Here is a 22,194-nt window from a genome sequence, read left to right as displayed (position 1 = left end):
TTTTGTATGGAACTCAATGTCTAGCAGGTGGATTATGTTTGTATTTCTTTTTTATATACTCCCCATGATAATAAAAAGTTGGGAAAACTGAATCCCTTAGTTTAAAATGAATCAATGAACGTCGATCCTGAATGATTTTCAACATTTATATTTTATTCAAGGATAAAGAATTTTGCGACAATTTACAGATGTCAGTGTTTGTTTTGGAGTAGGCCTGGCCGCCTGGGGCCTTTATGTAGATTTGAATCTTGAAATTTTGTCCGCGTAAAATAATTCTTTTTTGTTATGTTATTCAATGAATGTACGTACCTTATGCATCGGGCACATAGATAAGGTACGACGTGGAAGTTTTCCTTAGTAGCTTCTTAATTATCTCTGTACCATGGTTACAAGTTACGAGGAAAAATTAATATCAAAGTAAGAGCTAATCTAATACAGGAAAATTTGATTGCAAAGTCATTAGGAAAAAAGATTGTGATGAAGAAGCTTAGTATTTGGGAGACGGTATGTAAATTATCAGGGATATCGTCGTACCATCATGGTTCAAAGCAGAGAAAAGGGTTATTAACGTCAATATTTCTTGGTTCTAGTTTCGTCTTACTTGTTCTTACACTTGTTAGCATCATCTTCCCATCTATTTTTTCTACACTTATAATTAGTAACTCAAGTGTTGTTGTTCATAATGATCTCACCGGAAAATCGGTGGTTCCACAAGTCAGTGTTGTTCCAACCTCTAGTACAAAATTGTATGATCAGAAGCAAGGGGATGCAGGAGATGTACTTGATTCTTCTATTGGTGCCGGCGGTGATTGTGATATTTTTGAGGGGGAATGGGTAATGGCCAATGATACAAAACAGTATTATCCTCCTGGTGAATGTCCTTACCTGGAAACTGAACGATCCTTTGATTGTCACCATAACGGGAGACCGGATAATGAGTACTTGAAATGGCAGTGGCAGTGGCAATCTGACCCAAAAAATGCAGGGTGCAATAACAATATACCCAGGTATTCCATTTGTGCTCTTTCCCATTTTCGATCATAATACTGAAATTTGGTGGACTTTAAACACGATTGGTAATTTTAAGTACTTTTTGCAGCTTCCTCAACGCAACCGATTTCCTAGAGAGATTGAGAGGGAAAAAATTGGTTTTTGCAGGGGATTCCTTGAATAGGAATATGTACATATCTATGGTGTGCATACTTTGGAATGTAATTCCTGACAAGAGCAGAATTGTGAGAAGTAGAGGAGATTTCACTACAGTATACAAGGTAAGTCTAGTTTAATTTACTTTCGTGTTGATATATACTCCCCCTTTTTGTATGTAATTTTGATCTTTCATTTGTGGATGCAAATGAAAGTTCAATCTTAATTTACTTCTAGGATTACGATTGTACCGTAGCATTTGTGTGGACTGCATTTCTGGTAAACCATCTTGGGGTGCATACACCAGAAAATGAGACTCTAAGGCTGGACTTGATTGACGAGGCATCAGCATCTGGATATCGAGACGCTGACATAATAGTTTTTGATTCATGGCATTGGTGGGATGGTGGGAAAACTCATAGAGGGTATGTAACTTTGACACACCTAAAATTTACTTCATAATCTGCTTGTATTTGTTGCCGGTGATGCATATATGCCTCATAAACTACTAATTTTGAATTGCAGAATTAACTTCTTCCAAGAAGGCAATTACTTGTACCCAAAGCTGGATATAAATAAAGCATTCAAGAAAGCCCTTACTACTTGGAGAAAATGGATCGACAGGAACATTGATTTTGATAAAACTCAAGTTGTATTCAGAGGATTTTCTCTAACCCATTTCGCGTAAGTTGTGCTACACTTGTTTTCTCTTAACATTTCTATGCCAGCTTAATTAATCATTCATTATATGCAGGGGAGGGAAATGGAACACAGGTGGAGGATGCAACCTAGAAACGGATCCGATCCCGAGTAATGAAACATATGTAAAGCCATCCCCAATTCAATGGGAAATACTCGAAAACACTCTTCGAAAAATGAAGACTCATGTTTTGTATATGAACATCAGTAAGGTTACATATTATCGAGCCGATGCACACCCTTCCGTGTATGGAAAAAATTACACTGCTCAAGAGAGAAAAATAGCTATTCAGGATTGCAGTCATTGGTGCTTACCAGGTGTACCTGATACATGGAATGAGTTGTTGTATGCTACTCTTTTGAAGGCTGGTAAAGGATCTTTCGGAACCTAAATGTAAAAAACTTATAATTATTATTCACTGCAGTAGAAACGAAAAGACAGGGAAATAACTTGAAACACTTAGGTAGAAGAGCTACCTACCAAAAGAGTCATACCTACACTTAGGTTATGCTAGTGGCAGCTTTGTTACAACTATTATTTCATTTGAGTTTCTCCACAAGATTTCAGAAGCTCAATAAAAGTGTCACGAGGAAATTGTCGACTAATGCATTTGACTGTATCTCTGAATGCTCGGTCCTATTCCAGCATTACAATTTTTGATGACTTTGAACTATGATAAATAAATTATGACAGTTGAATAAGACACAGATTAAGTTGTGTTAATTCCTGGTGTTACTCCACATAAAACTAAACTCAAACGAACCTTGAGAAAGTCAATTTTGCTGCAGACATGTCAATGACTCAGTTGTACATTTTCATACACAAAGTTCTATTGATTAAGAATTGAGTTGGAACCGTCAAATTTTCAATGTTACAAAAAGAGAGAGAACAAGATAGAGCAACAGATATAGAGAGATGGGGAAATCTGGTCCCGGTGTAATGGATTACGATCAACGATACAAATTTCTTCTAAGTCATGGTCGGAGTAATATAGAATTCGGAGGTGGGAGTTATATGCGTATAGTTGGTGGGTGGAGACCTGCAAAGTTCATACTTGCAGCTGAGACGTTAGAAACAATAGCTATCTATGGAGTTGCTTCAAACTTGATGACATACCTAACAGGCCCTCTCCATCAATCTACCGCTACATCTGCAATCAACATCAATGTATGGTCTGCTGTTGTTTGGGTGCTTCCTCTTGTTGGTGCTTTTGTTGCTGACACTTATCTCGGTCGATTTCGGACCATCAAAATCTCTTCTTTCATCTACCTGGTGGTAAACATCTCTCTCTATGAATATCCAGTGTAAGCTTTCTGTTGCTATTTGCAAACTGTTGATGCATAACCCTTTTATGATGCATTCAGGGATTTGGATTGTTAACTATATCTGCTGTGCTTCCTCAAATATGTGCACCTGAAATACATAACAACATATTGAACAATATCTCATGCATTTTCAAGAGTTTCCCAGTCATCATCTTTTACTTTTCATTGTATCTCATAGTAATTGGAATGGCCGGATTTAAGTCTTGTGCACAAGCTTTCGGGATAGATCAATTAGCTAAAGAATACCCAGAATCCAAAAGCTCATTTTTCATTTTGAGGTGTTTTGTGTTATATGTTAGTTCTACAATTTTTCGCTTGATATTTATCTTCATTCAAGAAAATTGGAGTTGGGGTGTTGGGTTTGGTCTTTCATTGGCTTCAATGGTAGTAGCATCAGTTATCTTTACGAGGGGAACCTATCTTTACCGTTTTAGTCCGGTAGAGGAGGACAAACAAAATCCTCTGTCAAGAGTACTCAAAGTTTATATGGCTGCGGCTAAAAATTGGAGAAGTATACCATCCGCAGAGACTACCCAAGCAGTGGATGAAATGCTATTGTCCAATGATGAGATCCGTGGTGGTGCTCATCAGCTCAGGTAAGAAACATTTCATTGACTATACATAGATTCCATGCCATTTTTCGTCTATGTAATATATATGTCCGTTCGCATCTCTGATAGTTTTTATCGTGTTAAACTGCTTAGGTTCTTGGACAAAGCGTTGCTGGCAGACGATATATCCACTGACCAGGTCGAAGATGCAAGGGAAGTTCTAAGTTTGGTTCCGTTATGGATTACATTATTGATGTATGGAGTAGTGAGTGCTCAACCCTTGACCTTCTTCACTAAGCAAGGGAGCACCATGATGAGATCAGTATCAAGCTTCGAGATACCAGCAGCATCAATGATAACCATTTATTCTTTCTCTGTGGTTCTCTTTATTCCCATTTATGATCGGTTTGTGGTTCCTTTAGCTCAACATTTCACAGGCAAACCCAATGGCATAACAATACTTCAGCGGATGTGTATTGGCTTGGTTCTTTCTATTGTCTCCATGATGGTAGCAGCTATAGTTGAGAGGAAAAGACTTCGAATTGCTTTTGATTCCGGATTGATTGATATGCCCCATGAGACGATTCCTATGAGCATTTGGTGGTTGGCTCCTCAGTATATCTTGATTGGTGTTGCTGAAGATTTTACCGTGTTAGGTATGCGAAATTTCTTCCGTGATCAATTGCCAGATAGATTAAAGAACTTGGATAAGTTTCTCTTTTTAAGTGCTCTTGGTGTAGGTGAGCTTCTCAGCGGGTTTGTCGTCTTTGCTATTGAGAAGTTAACCAATGCCAGTAGTCAATCTAGTTGGTTTTCTGAGAATCTTAATCGAGCGCATCTCGATTACTTTTACTGGCTTCTATCTGGACTTGGCGCCGTAAACTTAGTTGCCTACATTTATGCTTCAAAGATTTACATTTATAAAACAGGAACTTCAGTTGAATATGTTAGTTAAGGGGGGAAAAAAAGTTAGTTAAGGAAAAAGAAAGGGGCATTCATTCATATTGTAACGATACACCTGATATAACAATATTTATTTGTCTTTTCTTTTCTTTTTTGCCAACTTATTTTCTGTTTTTTTCATTGCACTAATGGTGTTAACTAGGCTGGATATAAAGAATTTACGTAAACTCAACTTCCTGGATCTTCATGCATGGTAGTTTCTTATATTATTTTCCTCCGGACTAAGAAATGGGAAATTAAATTAATCGTTTTTGAAGAGACAAAAGAAAATAAAAACATAACAACCAATGAGATTTATTTTTCGAAAAATGGGTCATTTGTCCAAATATTTATAAAACATGGTTCAAATGGACGAGTAAAAATTATTACGTGTGAAATGGACAAACAAAAAATAGCAAGGATGAAACTGAATTCATTCTGGCTTAAACTTAAAAAATAGCGAGGATGAAACTGGATGCATCCTGATGTAAATTAAAAATAAGAAAAAATATTTGAAAATGGGTAGGATAAAACTATTTATATCATGGCTATTTTAACATTTTTGTCCATTTAAACAATATCAAAATTATTAGGAAATAATATAGGAAAGTCCATATTTAGGAGATATACATATTTAAGTTGTGAGAGTTATATTAGGAATAATTATCTTGAGAACCAAGTCTTGTGCGTTGAGAGCCAAGTCTTGTGATTGTATAAATAGCTAGAGAATTAATGAGAAAGATACACCGAATTATTATCAATATAGATGTTTAATGCTTCCGCGTTTATACTCTCCTCTCTCTTGCTCGATCCTTAACATGGTATCAGAGCAAGATGAGAGGAAGAGAGAGGAGAAGGAGAAAGAGATATAGAAGTTCTATTGTTTTTCGTTTTAGGGTTATCAAAAAAAAAAATCGTTGTTTGGTTGCTGTTTGCATGAAGAAGAAAAGAAGAGGGTTTGAAGGTTTGTTAAGCCGTGTTGCTGGTTTTTCAGAGGAAGGCAGATGTTGTCATGAAGGAAGGTGATGGATACCGTAATTAGAATATGAATTCCAGTTTGGTTAGGGTTCGAAGAAAATATAAAGAAGAAGATGCAGGCAGAGATGATGGTATACTATTGTGGTAGTTACTGCCATGTTTCGTAGCCAGTATTGAAGAAAACAGACGACATAAGATTGGTATGAGCTTAAGGAGATGAATCTCAGTCTCAAGATGATGAATGAGGAACTGAAAATAGCTTGACGCCATTGAATTCCTTTGATGGAAGGTGGTGATTGCTGTTGATATAAGAAGAAAACTGAGATGAGTTAGCTGTGTCGTTTGAGGTGATGAACGAAGGATTACATTGCTGCTGTAGTCATGGTTTAATGGCTGTTGAACTAAAATCAAATTTGTTAGTTCGAAATCAATACAGAAGAAGGAAAGGTTAGTAAAAAAAATCGTGACTTGTTGCAATGGATTTAACTTGTGTTCTCCGAAGCTTGAGACAAGGGTTTGAGAAGATATCATGTTGTGGTGGACACGAGAAAAATCAGGGAAGAGAATGATGAGGTGGTTATGACTGTTAATATCAAATCGATGGTTGAGGTTATGGTGTGTTTGGTTGTTTGTACAAGATAACAAGGAAGCTCGGTTACTGAAAAAGTTAAAACGCAGGAGAACGTAGTCCCAAAGTTAACATGTTTCTACAATTGACAAGTGGTAACTACTTGGGTTCGTGTAATGTTTACAAAGGGGTTTTGAGAGAATTGCGAAAGCAACAAGAATGAAGAGATGGCTAGAAGGTGATGATGGTTACGGGCACTGTTTACTGATGGATGACCGAATAATGGAATGCTGCTGACATGGACGATGATGATGATTGGTGACTGTTGAAAGAACGATGTTGAAGAAGCAGAGATTCCGGAGCCAGTGATGGATGTGGTGGTTAACTGTGAAGATCGTTGACAGAGTTTTGCCGGGAAGAAATTGACAGAGATCACGACTGTTGGTGATGGGTTGATCGTGAGCTGGAGGTTGCAGATAAAACAAGTTAAAGAGATTAGCTTTCAAGGGTACTATGAAATTTGGATTGAACGATGGATTGCTGGCGTTAATGGTGAAGGAAGTTGAAGAATAGTTACAGAAGCATAACAGAAGAAAGTGTCACGGTTGTGACAGTGGGCGTGAACAAAAGGTTTATAACAGAGAAGTGTGACAGTTTATGTCAGAGGTATTGCAGAAAGCTGTTAAACATGTTGGAAGAAGTGAAGTGTAGTTGAAGAGTTTGTGAGAGAAACTTGGAAAACTTACAAAGTGTGACAGACTTTGTGTTAGTTATTGCTTGTGGCAGAAGCGTAACAAGAGAAAGATTGTGAGAGAATCTTAAAAAAAAAAAAAGTGTGAAGGTTTCGCAACAAAAGCGTGACTGGAACAAGAGAAGAAGAAACAACATTCATATTGTGAAGAAAAAAAAAAGAAGAAAGAAAAAAAAAAACAATCACCAAGAGGTGATGAGAAAAGAACAACAATAGTAGGTTAAAATCCTATGAGTTGTCGAGAGAGTACACAAAGTATTCTATCGAAGAAACCAAGAAACCAAGAGTACAAGAAGTATTCTACCGAAGAAACGAAGGGGACCGAAACGTCCTTAAACTACGAAGGGGACCGAGATGTCCTAAAACTATGAAGATGGGACCGAGATGTCCTAAAACTATGAAGGGGACCGAGATGTCCTAAAACTATGATGGAACCTGTATGTTCTAAAACTACCAATGGGACCGTAATGTCCAAAAACTACGAAAATGGGACCGTAATGTCCTTAAACTACGAAGGGGACCGCAATGTCCTTAAACTACGAAGAGAGGACCGAAATGTCCCTAAACTACGAAGAGGACCGCAATGTCCCTAGACTTCCGAAGGGGACCGTAATGTCCTTAAACTACGAAGAGGACCGAAATGTCCCTAAACTTCCGAAGGGGACCGTAATGTCTTTAAACTACGAAGAGGACCGAAATGTCCTTAAACTACGAAGGGGACCGAAACGTCCTTAAACTACGAAGAGGACCGTAATGTCCTTAAACTAAGAAGATGGGACCGAAATGTCCTTAAACTACGAAGGGGACCGAAACGTCCTTAAACTACGATCTGAAGATTTTTTTCAGAAAAGTGTTGAAAAAAAAAAAGAAGAAAACTGAAGTTAAATTTCTTTTGTCCAAGATGGGCATTCGTGATCTACATGCTCCATCTTGAGGGAGGGTATTAGGAAATAATATAGGAAAGTCCATATTTAGGAGATATACATATTTAAGTTGTGAGAGTTATATTAGGAATGAATTATCTTGAGAACAATGTCTTGTGCCTTGAGAGCCAAGTCTTGTGATTGTATAAATAGCTAGAGAATTAATGAGAAAGATACACCGAATTATTATCAATGTAGATGTTTAATGCTTCCGCGTTTATACTCTCCTCTCTCTTGCTCGATCCTTAACAAAAATCTAGATGTCTTTTTCACCCGAAAACTATTACTTTTGGTCTTTTTAACCAATTTTGTGTTTATTTTTCTTCTGGGTTTTCGCACAACATTTTTTGTAAGACGGATGGAAATAACATGAACCACTGATAAGCGTGACAAAAAGTTCAAATTCATAATAGAAAATCAATCCAAACCATCACATGGCACTTACAAATTACAACATTATGAAACCACAACATCCCCATAAAAACTGTGTCTCTAGAAATAGACCGTACCTCTAAAGATTCTCGAGTTCCTTTCCTTCCAAATGGTCGGGATGATAGCATAAGGAAGCAAGAACCAAATTTTTCTGTTTCCTTTTTTATTTTTTCTTAGGATCTCACATTTTGGTATTTCACCTTGCACATGCTGAAGGGAAAACAAGATCTCGATCGAGGTGATTGCATTTTCTAACAAAAACTACAACAGAAACTACAAATTCCCAAAGACCCCAATGTATCGGTCCAGTCTCATTGAATCATAATGTCTTAATCCATTTTATTACGAGATTCTAAATAACAAATTCATTTTAATTTATTTTTTGTATTGAAAATCTTTAACATCGTACGGAATGATTTTGTAATGTGGGTATTCTTTTTCCTGGAAATTAGTATGTTGCCATGTCGGTATCTGTACCTCAAAATCTTTGTACCATTGTGTGGCAGGGTGGGAACGTTCCGATGCCAGCAAATATATGAACGCGACGGAATAAGCAGGATCGATCAATACAAAACTGTATGAAAAAGATTAGATGGCTGTTTGCTACAGGTGTAACCCAAAATATGAACCACGGAGCCAGATGAAGAGTACTGTGTATTGCCCTAATTGCTTGGGCATTTTCTCTAAAGAAATTACTGATATTTTTGGCAGGTGACCGCAAGAGTGTCAAAGAAATGATTACTTGCAAATAATGACACTCCTTGCTACCTCATCGCCGCATGTCACGCATCTATAGTAGTTCACAGGAACCATCGAGTCTGTTGCAAGATTCGCCATCCTTGCAAGTAAAGATGAACTGAAATGTTGACATAGTGGGTTTTGTGCATTTTAGAATATCTGAGATAACTAACAAACATGTCAGTGCATACATATGGTATAGAAATGAAGTTAAGATGTTGAGGAAACGTCCCTGGTTAAGTTTTTAACTAAGTTGGATATTGTCATTTGCTAAACTCAATTAACGCCCGTTCTTGAGTTCTCCTAAGTATCATTTTTTGTGGGACGAAAGAAACAACATGAATTACACACTGATGCCACTGTAGTACAGTGGTAAAATCACTGGATGATAATACTAGTGACCTGAGTTTAAAACTCGCCAGCACCACATTCTTTACCGATCAAAAGAAAAAAAAAACATAAATCACGCACTACAGACTATCAAATAAATAAAAATAACTATAGACCGTTATATTACTATGCACTGTTCAGTGGAACGTGCTAACGTGCATAATCCAGTTCGAGTTGCAGGCTGAAAAAGTATCATGCTCCGTAAATTTGCAATTGGTATAGTTAAAGTTGGAGCGACGTGACTTACATGGGTCACTTCCTTTATTGTTTTTCTCAGGACCTCTTGTAGATTTGCACATGCTGAAGGGAAGAAAAGATCACCAGTGATTGGCTTTTCTAACAAAAACTACAAGAAAAACTACAAATTTCCAAGGACCGCAAGGCCACAAGTCTACATCGATCCAGTTTCATTGAATGATAACATCTTAATCTATTCTATTACAAGATGCAAAATTACAAAAAAAAATGATTTTTTGTATTGAAAATCTGTCATTGTACAAAAATGATTTTGTAATGGTATGTCGGTATTTTTTTTTTGGAAATAAGTATGTCGGTATGTATACAAATTAAGTTACAGACCTCATAGATTTTGTGCCATTGTGTGGCAGCATGAGAACGTTTTGGTTGGATGCCTGCAAAATGTATGAACGCGACGCATCAAGCAGGAACACACAATAATACAAACCTGTATGAAAAAGAATGAATAACTGTTTGCTTTGAAGTGTAGACCCAAAAATTATTTGATGCGGTGAAACTTTCCGAGTGAATCCAAAATATTAAGACAAGTTGCTGCTACAGACCTAAAAGATAAAGGGTAAGGTTTGACATTAACTGCCCATCATGATTCATAAAGCAGGGATCACAAAAACGCTGGTGAGATCTCAACTGTTGTGGCTGAAATTTTATGTATTATCCTACTAGTACCAAAACTACTACGTACCGAATTTACTTGTAAAACTATATCTCACTCTCTCAGTACATTACTTACTATAAGTAGGCCTATCTAGAAATGAATTGAATAAAACTTCTGCCTATCCTCTTCACTAGACTTGTAGAGGTATGAAGTTCATTCTCAGCACTGTCTTTATTCTTCTTTTGAATTTGGGAGTTCTACTTACCACTTCAGTTGCTTGTCCAACTTGTGAAACTCCAACTCCTCCTCCTAAACTGCCTAAACTCCCTCCTAAACGCCATCCCCAAGTTCCTTCTCCTCCTCCTCCAAATGCACATGTACCAAAATCACCCACAGTTAAACCACCACCTGTTAAGCCTCCGCATGTTAAACCCCCACCAATACCCCCACGAAAGAAGCCACCAAAGAAGGCTCCAACTGTCAAACCACCACATGTCAAGCCTCCACATGCTAAACCACCAACAACACCCCCACGAAAGAAACCACCAACTGTGAAGCCACCAAAGAAGACTCCTACTGCCAAACCACCGAAAAAGACTCCAACTGTAAAACCACCACCGAAGAAGACTCCAACTAAGAAACCACCGCATGTTAAGCCTCCACATGCTAAACCCCCACCAATACCCCCACGAAAGAAACCAAAAACTGTGAAGCCACCAAAGAAGGCTCCTACTGTCAAACCACCAAAGAGGTCTCCAGCTACCAAACCACCGAAAAAAAAGCCTACTCCCCCCATTGCTGAGCGACCGCCATCTCCCCCGATTGTAAAACCATGTCCACCACCTACATCTCCCGCCCCGAAACCAATACCACCGCCAAAATCTCCTACACCTATACCAACACCACCAAAAGTTCCAGCACCACCAAAAGCTCCTACACCGAAACCAACACCACCAAAATCTCCTACAACAAAACCAGTGGCACCACCAAAGTATCCTATACCTAAACCAACACCACCTCCATCATCACTGACACCAAAACCACCCCCAACACTAACGCCACCAAAGCTAACACCACCACCATCAACACCAACCCCAACATTGCCGACACCGCCAACAATTCCCACACCAACACCGCCGACAAAAACACCACCACCTATTGTAACACCAACACCGCCGACAACAACCCCACCACAACCTCCAACACCAACACCATCACTAACACCGCCACCAACTCAACCACCACCAACTCCAACACTAACACCGCCGGCACTAATACCACCACCAGCAACCCCACCACCAACTCAACCACCACCACTGCCAGCACTAACACCGAAATCTGCTCCACCGCCAGCACTAACACCGAAATCTGCTCCACCAACTCCAACACCAACCCCACCAATAACAACACCAACACCAGTACCGCCAACAATAGCACCTCCACCGACACCAACACTGCCACCATCAACACCACCAACACTAACGCCACCACCAACTCCGAAACCAACACCACCAATTACTCCAACACCAGCGCCTCCTAAATCTACTCCACCAACCCTCACACCAACACCACCACCAAAATATGCTCCACCAACACCAACTCCTCCACCAACTTTGATGCCAATACCATCACCAACAACACCAATACCATCACCAAAATCTGCTCCACCAACACCAACACCAACACCGACACCAAAATCTGCTCCGACAATACCAACACCGACTCCAAAATCTTCTCCACCAATACCAACACCTTCACCAAAATATGCTCCGCCAATACCAACATTCCCTCCAAAAACTGCACCGCCAACACCAACACCACCTCCAAAATCTGCTCCCCCAACACCAACACCGCCACCAACATCACCAACACCGTCACCAAAATCGGCTCCGCCAACACCAACACTGTCACCAAAATCTGCTCCGCCAACAGCAACACCACCTCCAAATTCTGCTCCACCAACACCGTCACCAAAATGCACCGCCAATACCAACACCGTCTCCAAAATCTACTCCACCAACACCAACACCAAAATCTGCTCCACCAACACCAACACCTGCACCGCCTCTAAAATCTGCACCGCCAACACCAATGCCACCTCCAAAATATGCTCCGCCAACTCCGTCACCAAAATCTGCACCGCCAACACCCTCTCCAAAATCTGCTCCACCAGCACCAACACCAAAATCTGCTCCGCCAACACCAACACCTGCACCGCCTCCAAAATCTGCACCGCCAACACCAACACCACCTCCTAAATCTGCTCCGCCAACACCAACACCACCTCAAAAATTTGCACCGCCAATACCATCACCAAAATCTGCACCGCCAACACCAACAACTTCTCCAAAATCTGCTCCTCCAGCATCAACTCCAAAATCTGCTCCACCAACACCAACACCTGCACCGCCTCCAAAATTTGTACCTCTAACACCAACACCGCCTCCAAAATTTGCTCCTCCAACACCAACACCAAGTCCAAAATATGCACCACCAACACCAACACCAAAATCTTCTCCTCCAATACCAACACCGTCACCAAAATCTTCTCCTCCAACATCAACACCTTCACCAAAATCTTCTCCGCCAACACCTCCACCAACTATGACCCCAACAGTGCCGCCAACAACGCCAACACCGTCGCCAAAGTCTGCTCCGCCAACCCCAACACTAACACCTCAACCAACTCCGACGCCAACACTGCCACCAAAAACACCAACACCATCACCAAAATCTTCTCCTCCAACACCGGCACTACCTCCAAAATCTACTCCGCCAACATCAACACCTTCACCAAAATCTGCTCCACCAACACCAACACCTGCATCGCCTCCAAAATCTGTACCTCCAACAACAACACCGCCTCCAAAATCTGCTTCTCCAACACCAACACCACCTCCAAAATCTGCTCCACCAAAACCAACACCGACACCAAAATCTGCTCCGCCAACACCGACACCTTCACCAAAATCTGCTCCTCCAACACCAACACCAACACCGTCACCAAAATCTTCTCCGCCAACCCCAACACCTCCACCAACTCCGACCCCAACAGTGCCACCAACAACACCAACACCGTCACCAAAAACTGCTCCACCAACCCCAACACCAACACCTCCACCAACTTTGACGCCAACACTGCCACCAAAAACACCAACACCGTCACCAAAATCTTCTCCTCCAACACCGACACTACCTCCAAAATCTACTCCGCCAATACCAACACCTTCACCAAAAACTGCTCCTCCAACACCAATACCAACACCGTCACCAAAATATTCTCCGCCAACCCCAGCACCAACACCTCCACCAACTCTGACGCCAACAGTGCCACCAACACCGTCACCAAAATCTTCTCCTCCAGCACCGACAACACCTCCAAAATCTGTTCCGCCAACACCTAAATCTGCTCCGCCAACACCAACAGCGTCACCAAAATCTGCTCCTCCAACCCCAACCCCAACACCAACACCTCCACCAACTCTGACGCCAATACTTCCACCAACAACACCAACACCATCACCTAAATATGCTCCTGCAACACCGACACCACCTCCAAAATCTGCTCCGCCAACAGTAACACCGACACCAAAATCTGCTCCGCCAACACCAACACCTTCACCAAATCAGCTCCTCCAATGCCTATACCGTCACCAAAATCTTCTCCCCCAACCCCAACACCAAAACCTCCACCAACTCTGACACCAACAGCACCACCAACAACACCAACAGTGTCACCAAAATCTGCTCCGCCAACCCCAACCCCAACACCAACACCTCCACCAACTCTGACGCCAATACTTCCACCAACAACACCAACACCATCGCCTAAATCTGCTCCTGCAACACCGACACCACCTCCAAAATCTGCTCCGCCAACAGTAACACCGACACCAAAATCTGCTCCGCCAACACCAACACCTTCACCAAAATCAGCTCCACCAATGCCTATACTGTCACCAAAATCTTCTCCCCCAACCCCAACACCAACACCTCCACCAACTCTGATACCAACAGCACCACCAACAGCGTCACCAAAATCTGCTCCGCCAACCCCAACCCCAACACCAACACCTCCACCAACTCTGACGCCAAAACTGCCACCAACAACACCATCACCAATACCATCACCAAAATATGCTCCTCCAACATCGACACCACCTCCAAAATCTGCTCCACCAAAGCCAACACCGACACCAAAATCTGCCCCTCCAACAGTAACACCAACACCAAAATCTGCCCCGCCAACACCAACACCTTCACCAAAATCTGCTCCTCCAATGCCTACACCGCCACCAAAATCTTCTCCGCCAACCCCAACACCAACACCTCCACCAACTCTGACGCCAACAGTGCCACCAACAACACCAACATCGTCACCAAAATCTGCTCCGCCAACCCCAACACCTCCACTAACTCTGACGCCAACACTGCCACCAACTACACCAACACCGTCACCAAAATCTGCACCTCCAACACCGACACCACCTCCAAAATCTGCTTCGCCAACACCAGTAACAACACCAAAATCTGCTCCGCCAACACCAACACCGTCACCAAAATCTGCTCCCCCAACCCCAACACCAACACCTCCACCAACTCCAACGCCACCAACAACACCAACACCGTCACCAAAATCTTCTCCGCCAACACCGACACAACCTCCAACACCGACACCAAAATCTGCTCCGCCAACAGCAACACCGACACCAAAATCTGCTCCGCCAACACCAACACCTTCACAAAAATCTTCTCCTCCAACACCAACACCGTCACCAAAATCGGCTCCTCCAACCCCAACACCAACACCTCCACCAACTCTGACGCCAACACTACCACCGATATCACCAACACCGTCACCAAAATCTGCTCCTACAACACCGACACCACCTCCAAAATCTGCTCCGCCAACACCAGCACCAACACCAAAATCTGCTCCGCCAACACCAACACCGTCGCCAAAATCTTCTCCCCCAACCCCAACACCAACACCTCCACCAACTCTAACGCCAACAACGCCACCAACAACACCAACACCGTCACCAAAATCTGCTCCGCCAACACCGACACCACCTCCAACACCGACACCAAAATCTGCTCCGCCAACAGCAACACCGACACCAAAATCTGCTCCGCCAACACCAACACCTTCACCAAATCTGCTCCTCCAACACCGGTACCGTCACCAAAATCTTCTCCTCCAACCCCAACACCAACACCTCCACCAACTCTCACGCCAACAATGCCACCAATAACACCAACACCGTCACCAAAATCGGCTCCGCCAACACCAACACCTCCACCAACTCTGACGCCAGCACTACCACCAACAACACCAACACCGTCACCAAAATCTGCTGCTCCAACACCGACACTACCTCCAAAATCTGCTCCGCCAACATTAACACCTTCACCAAAATCAGCTCCTCCAACACCAACACCGTCACCAAAATCTTCTCCGCCAACCCCAACACCAACTCTGACGCCAACATTTCCACCAACAATACCAACACCGTCACCAAAATCTGCTCCGCCAACCCCAACAACAACACCTCCACCAACTCTAACGCCAACAGTGCCACCAACACCAACACCGTCACCAAAATCTGCTCCGCCAACACCAACACCTTCACCAAAATCAGCTCCTCCAACACCAACACCGTCACCAAAATCTTCTCCGCCAACCCCAACACCAACACTTCCACCAACTCCGACGCCAACACTGTCACCAACAACACCAACACCGTCACCAAAATCTGCTTCTCCAACCCCAACACCAACTCCTCCACCAACTCTGACGCCAACACTGCCACCAACAACACCAACACCGTCACCAAAATCTGCTCCTCCAACACCGACACCACCTCCAAAATCTACTCCGCCAACACCAGCACCAACACCAAAATCTGCTCCGCCAACACCAACACCTTCACCAAAATCTGCTCCCCCAACCCCTACACCAACACCTCCACCAACTCTGACGCCAACACTTCCACCAACAACACCAACACCCTCACCAAAATCTGCTGCTCCAACACCGACACTGCCTCCAAAATCTGCTCCGCCAACATTAACACCTTCACCAAAATCATCTCCTCCAACACCAACACCGTCACCAAAATCTTCTCCACCAACCCCAACACCAACTCTGACGCCAACAATACCAACACCGTCACCAAAATCTGCTCCGCCAACCCCAACAACACCTCCACCAACTCTAACGCCAACAGTGCCACCAACACCAACACCAACACCGTCACCAAAATCTGCTCCGCCAACACCAACACCTTCACCAAAATCAGCTCCTCCAACACCAACACCAACACCGTCACCAAAATCTTCTCCGCCAACCCCAACACCAACACTTCCACCAACTCCGACGCCAACAGTGCCACCAACAACACCAACACCATCACCAAAATCTGCTTCTCCAACCCCAACACCAACACCTCCACCAACTCTGACGCCAACACTGCCACCAACAACACCAACACCGTCACCAAAATATGCTCCTCCAACACCGACACCACCTCCAAAATCTGCTCCACCAACACCAGCACCAACACCAAAATCTGCTCCGCCAACACCAACACCGTCACCAAAATCTGCTCCCCCAACCCCTACACCAACTCTGACGCCAACAACGCCACCAACACACCAACACCGTCACCAAAATCTTCTCCGCCAACACTTCCACCAACTTTGACGCCAACCCCCCACCAACACAAACAAACATCTCGTCACCAAATCTTCCTTCCACCAACACCAACACCCACCAAATCACTACCGCCAACACCACAAAAACAAACAAACACCGTCACCAAAATCTGCATCGCCAACACCACACACCGTCTCCAAAATCTGCTCCGCCAGCACCAACACGTTCACCAAAATCTGCTCCGCCAACATTAACACCTTCACCCAAAATCATCTCCTCCAACACCAACACCGTCACCAAAATCTTCTCCACCAACCCCAACACCAACTCTGACGCCAACAATACCAACACCGTCACCAAAATCTGCTCCGCCAACCCCAACAACAACACCTCCACCAACTCTAACGCCAACAGTGCCACCAACACCAACACCAACACCGTCACCAAAATCTGCTCCGCCAACACCAACACCTTCACCAAAATCAGCTCCTCCAACACCAACACCGTCACCAAAATCTTCTCCGCCAACCCCAACACCAACACTTCCACCAACTCCGACGCCAACAGTGCCAACCACAACACCAACACCATCACCAAAATCTGCTTCTCCAACCCCAACACCAACACCTCCACCAACTCTGACGCCAACACTGCCACCAACAACACCAACACCGTCACCAAAATATGCTCCTCCAACACCGACACCACCTCCAAAATCTGCTCCACCAACACCAGCACCAACACCAAAATCTGCTCCGCCAACACCAACACCGTCACCAAAATCTGCTCCCCCAACCCCTACACCAACTCTGACGCCAACAACGCCACCAACAACACCAACACCGTCACCAAAATCTTCTCCGCCAACACTTCCACCAACTTTGACGCCAACACCGCCACCAACTACACCAACATCGTCACCAAAATCTGCTCCGCCAACACCAACACCTTCACCAAAATCAGCTCCGCCAACACCAACACCGTCACCAAAATCTGCATCGCCAACACCAACACCGTCTCCAAAATCTGCTCCGCCAGCACCAACACGTTCACCAAAATCAGCTCCGCCAACACCAACTCCAAAATCTGCTCCGCCAACACCAACACCGTCACCAAGATCTGCACCGCCAACACCAGCACCGTCTCCAAAATCTGCTCCGCCAACACTAACGCCGTCACCAAAATCTACACCGCCAGCACCAACACCGTCTCATAAATCGGCTCCGCCAGCACCAACACCGACATCTTCACCAAAACCTGCTCCGCCAGCACCAACACCGTCTCCAAAATCTGCTCCGCCGACACCTACACCAGCACCAATGAGTCAAGAAATGTGCCCAATAGACATTGTGAAATTAGGTGGTTGTGTAGATGTGTTGAGTGGTATAGTGGGGATAAGCATAGGTGGTAGTGCGAAGGAGAAATGTTGTCCGTTGTTGCAAGGGATTGCGGATTTGGATGCGGCTCTCTGTCTCTGCACCGCCATTGAAGCCAAGGTATTAAATGTTAACATCGTCTTGCCTATTGCTCTTAAAGTGCTGATCAACGACTGTGGGAAGCACCCACCTCCAGGATTCAGCTGTCCTACAAGTCCACCACCAAAATCAGCTCCGCCAACACCAACACCAACTCCAAAATCTGCTCCACCAACACCAACACCATCACCAAAATCTGCACCACCAACACCAATACCGTCTCCAAAATCTGCTCCGCCAGCACCAACACCTTCACCAAAATCAGCACCGCCAACACCAACACCAACACCGTCTCCAAAATCTGCTCCGCCAGCACCAACACCTTCACCAAAATCAGCTAAGCCAACACCAACACCAACTCCAAATTCTGCTCCGCCAACACCAACACCTTCACCAAAATCGGCACCGCCAACCCCTACACCATCTCCAAAATCTGCTCCGACGACACCAACACCACCTCCGAAATCTGCTCCTCCAACACCAACACCGACACCTTCACCTAATTCTGCTCCGCCAATACCAACACCGACACCTTCACCAAAATCTGCTCCGCCAACACCAACACCAGCACCAGCACCAATGAGTCAAGAAATATGCCCCATAGACATTGTGAAATTAGGTGGTTGTGTAGATGTGTTGGGTGGTATAGTGGGGATAAGAATAGGTGGTAGTGCGAAGGAGAAATGTTGTCCATTGTTGCAAGGAATTGCGGATTTGGATGCGGCTCTCTGTCTCTGCACTGCCATTGAAGCCAAGGTACTAAATGTTAACATCGTCTTGCCTATTGCTCTTAAAGTGCTGATCAACGACTGTGGCAAGCACCCACCTCCAGGATTCAACTGTCCTACAAATGACAAATCAAGTCCACCACCAAAATCGGCTCCACCAATTGCAGCACCACCAACACCAACACCGCCACCAACTCAGGCACCAACACCGCCACCAGCTCAGGCATCAACACCGCCAGCAATAACACCAGCACCAATGGAAAAAGCGATGTGCCCAGTTGACGCTATTAAATTAGGCGGATGTGTGGATGTGTTAGGCGGAGTACTTGGAATCGTAGTTGGGGGAAGCGCTAAAGAAAAATGTTGTCCACTGCTAGAAGGAATTACCGATTTGGACGCAGCTCTTTGTCTCTGCACCACTATAAAAGCCAAGGTTCTCAACGTAAGCATCGTCTTACCAATCGCTCTTCAAGTACTCATCCAAGAATGTGGGAAGCACCCGCCTCCGGAATTCACCTGTCCAACATAGTTTAGCTACGTACGTACTTGCATGAAATAATTCCTAGTGGGGAACATTATCCTTTGTTTATCTACTTTCTGTTTTTGTTTTTGTTGTTCATATTTTGTTGACCCACTACGGCTCGCATCAGAGGTGAACGAAAAGAAAAAACTTGGTGACAGTTAACAGTCACGTAAGTAGAAAGATGGAGTGTGTGCGTCAATGTTAGAAAGGAGTGTTAGGAATTTTAATAAAATTCAGTGTTGTTTTCTAGTATTTGTCATCATCTACACATCTCTATTGATATTGGACATGAAATTTAACCCAATTTGATCTGCAGTTAGTGGGAGAGGATTTTTTTTTTTGCCTGGGTCAGATCAAATCATAACACTTACCGTTTACAAATCAATAGCATATATAGGAATTTATATTGTACCAGTACATCGTGTTATGACTTGGATGTCACATCACATCAAAGAAAACCAATCGTCTTTATAGCAAATCTATCTAAAGACCTAAAGGCCTAGATAAATACCATCTCAGATGATTATTTAAGATCGGTTTCACTAATAAAAGTCATACCAATACAAAAGTCAGGCCTTTGTGAATAGTTTTACCAAGAACACAACCAAGTCATGAGAGGTTATATATTAATCATACATATTGGTAGTTCAACAGATATGCAATGAATAACAATACCAATAATGTCTGGCGATTTCCTTTTCGATTCACAAAACAAGTTCATGAATTTACTTCCTTAAAACAAATGTAAAACATTGTTTCCTAGGATGAAATCCTCACCTCATACCCATACATAATCACAATAGCATTCATACGATTATGGTGATGTCTTATCTACAAAGTTTAACGGTTAAGCAATAAAGCTCGTATTGAATTCCTTAATACTATGTCTATCTAGAGTGTTCATGCTTCGCAGTTTTGTTTTCAATATACACGACTTGAAAGATACTTTAGGTAATGAAACAGTTCAAGTCAAATATCATTAACCTCTAGTGGAAGGATGATGTTGTGGTTGTAGCTCTGTACTTCTTCACTTCTTCAAGTCTTCGCAATACTTGTAATGTCTCATATCCAAATACTTTCAAGCTAACCTATACGAAGTTGACTTTAGTACATAATCAAGAGACTCTTAAAATGAGTTTTGATTCACTAAAATATGACAAGCAAACATGACATACCAATCTTGGTGGGTTCAACCGAGCTATGCTCTAACAATCTCCCACTTTGTCAATTTTAGTGACAAAACTCTCACATCATATGGATAAACAAATTAAAAGAATTCATTACACATACGCTTGATTCCCGAATTCAACAGCGCGCACAATAATCTGTATTACATCCAATCCTTAAATGCCGTTGTTGACATTATAATAACAAAGCTAATACTCCCCCTAAAGGTGAGATAGGTAGATTTTCAATTCACACGTCTTTGTTATACCTATTAATATGATATGCTACTCCCCCTTAGTCTATGCTTTTCCTATTTCGTTAGATAAACATTTAAGCACCAATGTACTTTCCCTTAGTGATACCAATCAATATAAAATCAATGCCAGCATCACTTGTTTACTTCATATATTTCTCCCTCTTTTTGTCACAAAATGACAAAGAAACGAAAAAATAAAGGATAAATTGAAAAGGATCTTACAAATCTCAAAGTAGACTTGCAACCTATAAAGTTAAGCACGAGGGTTACATACACCATTTTTGATAACCAATATCAAAACCGAAACTACAAAGTGATTTTGTTTTGATATGTTACAAGGAAATAATTGCCCGAAGCAATTTTCCCAATTTAGTTTAGCAAATCAAAAATAAACTAAGCACTTTAGTTCCTTTGCTAAACCGATTGTACAAATACAATCGCTTATTCGATAAAACCAAAATAAAGATAATTTTGTTTTTCTCATCAGGTTCTAGTTATCCATATAACTTAGACCTTTAACTTATAAACAAGACAAGTACTAGGTTAATTAACTAGCATTTCTTGTTAAGGCATTCAATTAGACTTCAATAACAGAAACCTCCACTTTGATAAGTCTAACTAAGATCAGAATTAACTTAGTTTCTCTTATCAGGAATCGAATTGGACTAAAAAATTCATCACGTAAACCTTTTTCTTTCGTTAAGCCATAAACAATTCATACAAACCAAATAAATCAACTTGCATAATTATTTCCCTCAACCGGAAGCAATTGAAACAACATAGACATTAAAGCACCACAATTGCACCGAAATTTTGTAAGCCTAAAAAATTGATACCACACAATAAAGCAATATAACAATAGTTTTTCTTAACCGGAACCAATTGAATCACACACACATCCATACACACATAATGGAATAAAACATCAATTGTACCGAAATTTTGTTAAGCAAAAGCAATAAATATATGAAATAAAATTAGGCTTTTCTTAAACAGGAAAACAATTAACTAACAAGATTGTTACCTCAAATTTTGCATATTCTTCTCCAATATGTTTGCATCTTCTTCCAGGGAGAATTGATATCAAAAT

General features: G+C 42.5%; 5 protein-coding genes across 5 annotated transcripts; 4 read left to right on the top strand and 1 right to left on the bottom strand.

The window, feature by feature from the left end:
- The first annotated feature begins 353 nt into the window (after positions 1-353).
- Positions 354-2,547, top strand: LOC113341549 (protein trichome birefringence-like 2). Its single transcript, XM_026586379.1, has 5 exons — positions 354-1,007; positions 1,100-1,271; positions 1,384-1,571; positions 1,672-1,830; positions 1,901-2,547. The coding sequence occupies exons 1-5, from the start codon at positions 478-480 to the stop codon at positions 2,235-2,237; spliced, it is 1,386 nt and encodes a 461-aa protein (XP_026442164.1). The 5' UTR covers positions 354-477; the 3' UTR covers positions 2,238-2,547.
- A 214-nt stretch (positions 2,548-2,761) lies between these two features.
- On the top strand, positions 2,762-4,677 carry LOC113341602 (protein NRT1/ PTR FAMILY 5.10-like). Its single transcript, XM_026586423.1, has 3 exons — positions 2,762-3,150; positions 3,471-3,767; positions 3,876-4,677. Exons 1-3 carry the CDS (start codon positions 2,762-2,764, stop codon positions 4,675-4,677), a joined length of 1,488 nt encoding a protein of 495 aa, XP_026442208.1.
- A 5,805-nt stretch (positions 4,678-10,482) lies between these two features.
- Positions 10,483-11,514, top strand: LOC113341601 (extensin-like; the record flags this gene model as incomplete). Its single annotated transcript, XM_026586422.1, has 1 exon — positions 10,483-11,514. A coding segment is annotated over exon 1 (1,011 nt), but the record flags the coding sequence as incomplete, so codon positions are not given.
- An 86-nt stretch (positions 11,515-11,600) lies between these two features.
- LOC113341600 (glycine-rich cell wall structural protein 1.8-like) lies at positions 11,601-14,449 on the bottom strand. Its single transcript, XM_026586421.1, has 6 exons — positions 14,439-14,449; positions 13,946-14,394; positions 12,999-13,892; positions 12,606-12,947; positions 12,294-12,557; positions 11,601-12,247 (listed from the first exon to the last, which is right to left on the bottom strand). The coding sequence occupies exons 1-6, from the start codon at positions 14,447-14,449 to the stop codon at positions 11,601-11,603; spliced, it is 2,607 nt and encodes an 868-aa protein (XP_026442206.1).
- Positions 14,450-14,577: 128 nt separating this feature from the next.
- LOC113341599 (mucin-2-like) lies at positions 14,578-19,887 on the top strand. Its single transcript, XM_026586420.1, has 3 exons — positions 14,578-15,335; positions 15,407-16,962; positions 17,370-19,887. Exons 1-3 carry the CDS (start codon positions 14,578-14,580, stop codon positions 19,685-19,687), a joined length of 4,632 nt encoding a protein of 1,543 aa, XP_026442205.1. The 3' UTR covers positions 19,688-19,887.
- Positions 19,888-22,194: the final 2,307 nt, after the last annotated feature.

This window comes from Papaver somniferum, unplaced genomic scaffold (genome assembly GCF_003573695.1).
Source record: "Papaver somniferum cultivar HN1 unplaced genomic scaffold, ASM357369v1 unplaced-scaffold_3, whole genome shotgun sequence".
Classification (NCBI taxonomy): Eukaryota; Viridiplantae; Streptophyta; class Magnoliopsida; order Ranunculales; family Papaveraceae; genus Papaver; species Papaver somniferum.
The sequence above is the reverse complement of the archived record's forward strand: the minus strand, read 5'-3'. Positions and strand labels throughout refer to the sequence as shown.

Bases quoted from the DNA above. Each gene is read 5' to 3' on its own strand.
- LOC113341602 (XM_026586423.1), top strand. From the start codon at position 2,762: ATGGGGAAATCTGGTCCCGGTGTAATGGATTACGATCAACGATACAAA. The intron at 3,151-3,470 runs GTAAGCTTTCTG...GTTATATGTTAG, and splicing joins TCTCTCTATGAATATCCAGT to TTCTACAATTTTTCGCTTGA. The intron at 3,768-3,875 runs GTAAGAAACATT...TAAACTGCTTAG, and splicing joins GGTGGTGCTCATCAGCTCAG to GTTCTTGGACAAAGCGTTGC.
- LOC113341599 (XM_026586420.1), top strand. From the start codon at position 14,578: ATGCCTACACCGCCACCAAAATCTTCTCCGCCAACCCCAACACCAACA. The intron at 15,336-15,406 runs GTCACCAAAATC...CTCCGCCAACAG, and splicing joins CCACCAACAACACCAACACC to CAACACCGACACCAAAATCT. The intron at 16,963-17,369 runs GTCACCAAAATC...TAACGCCAACAG, and splicing joins GCCACCAACACACCAACACC to TGCCACCAACACCAACACCA.
- LOC113341549 (XM_026586379.1), top strand. From the start codon at position 478: ATGAAGAAGCTTAGTATTTGGGAGACGGTATGTAAATTATCAGGGATA. The intron at 1,272-1,383 runs GTAAGTCTAGTT...ATTTACTTCTAG, and splicing joins ATTTCACTACAGTATACAAG to GATTACGATTGTACCGTAGC. The intron at 1,572-1,671 runs GTATGTAACTTT...TTTGAATTGCAG, and splicing joins GGTGGGAAAACTCATAGAGG to AATTAACTTCTTCCAAGAAG.
- LOC113341600 (XM_026586421.1), bottom strand. The intron at 13,893-13,945 runs GTATAGGCATTG...TTGGCGGAGCAG, and splicing joins GGGAGAAGATTTTGGTGACG to ATTTTGGTGTCGGTGTTACT. The intron at 12,948-12,998 runs GTGTTGGCGTCG...TTGGCGGAGCAG, and splicing joins TGTTGGTGTTTTTGGTGGCA to ACTTTGGCGACGGTGTTGGC.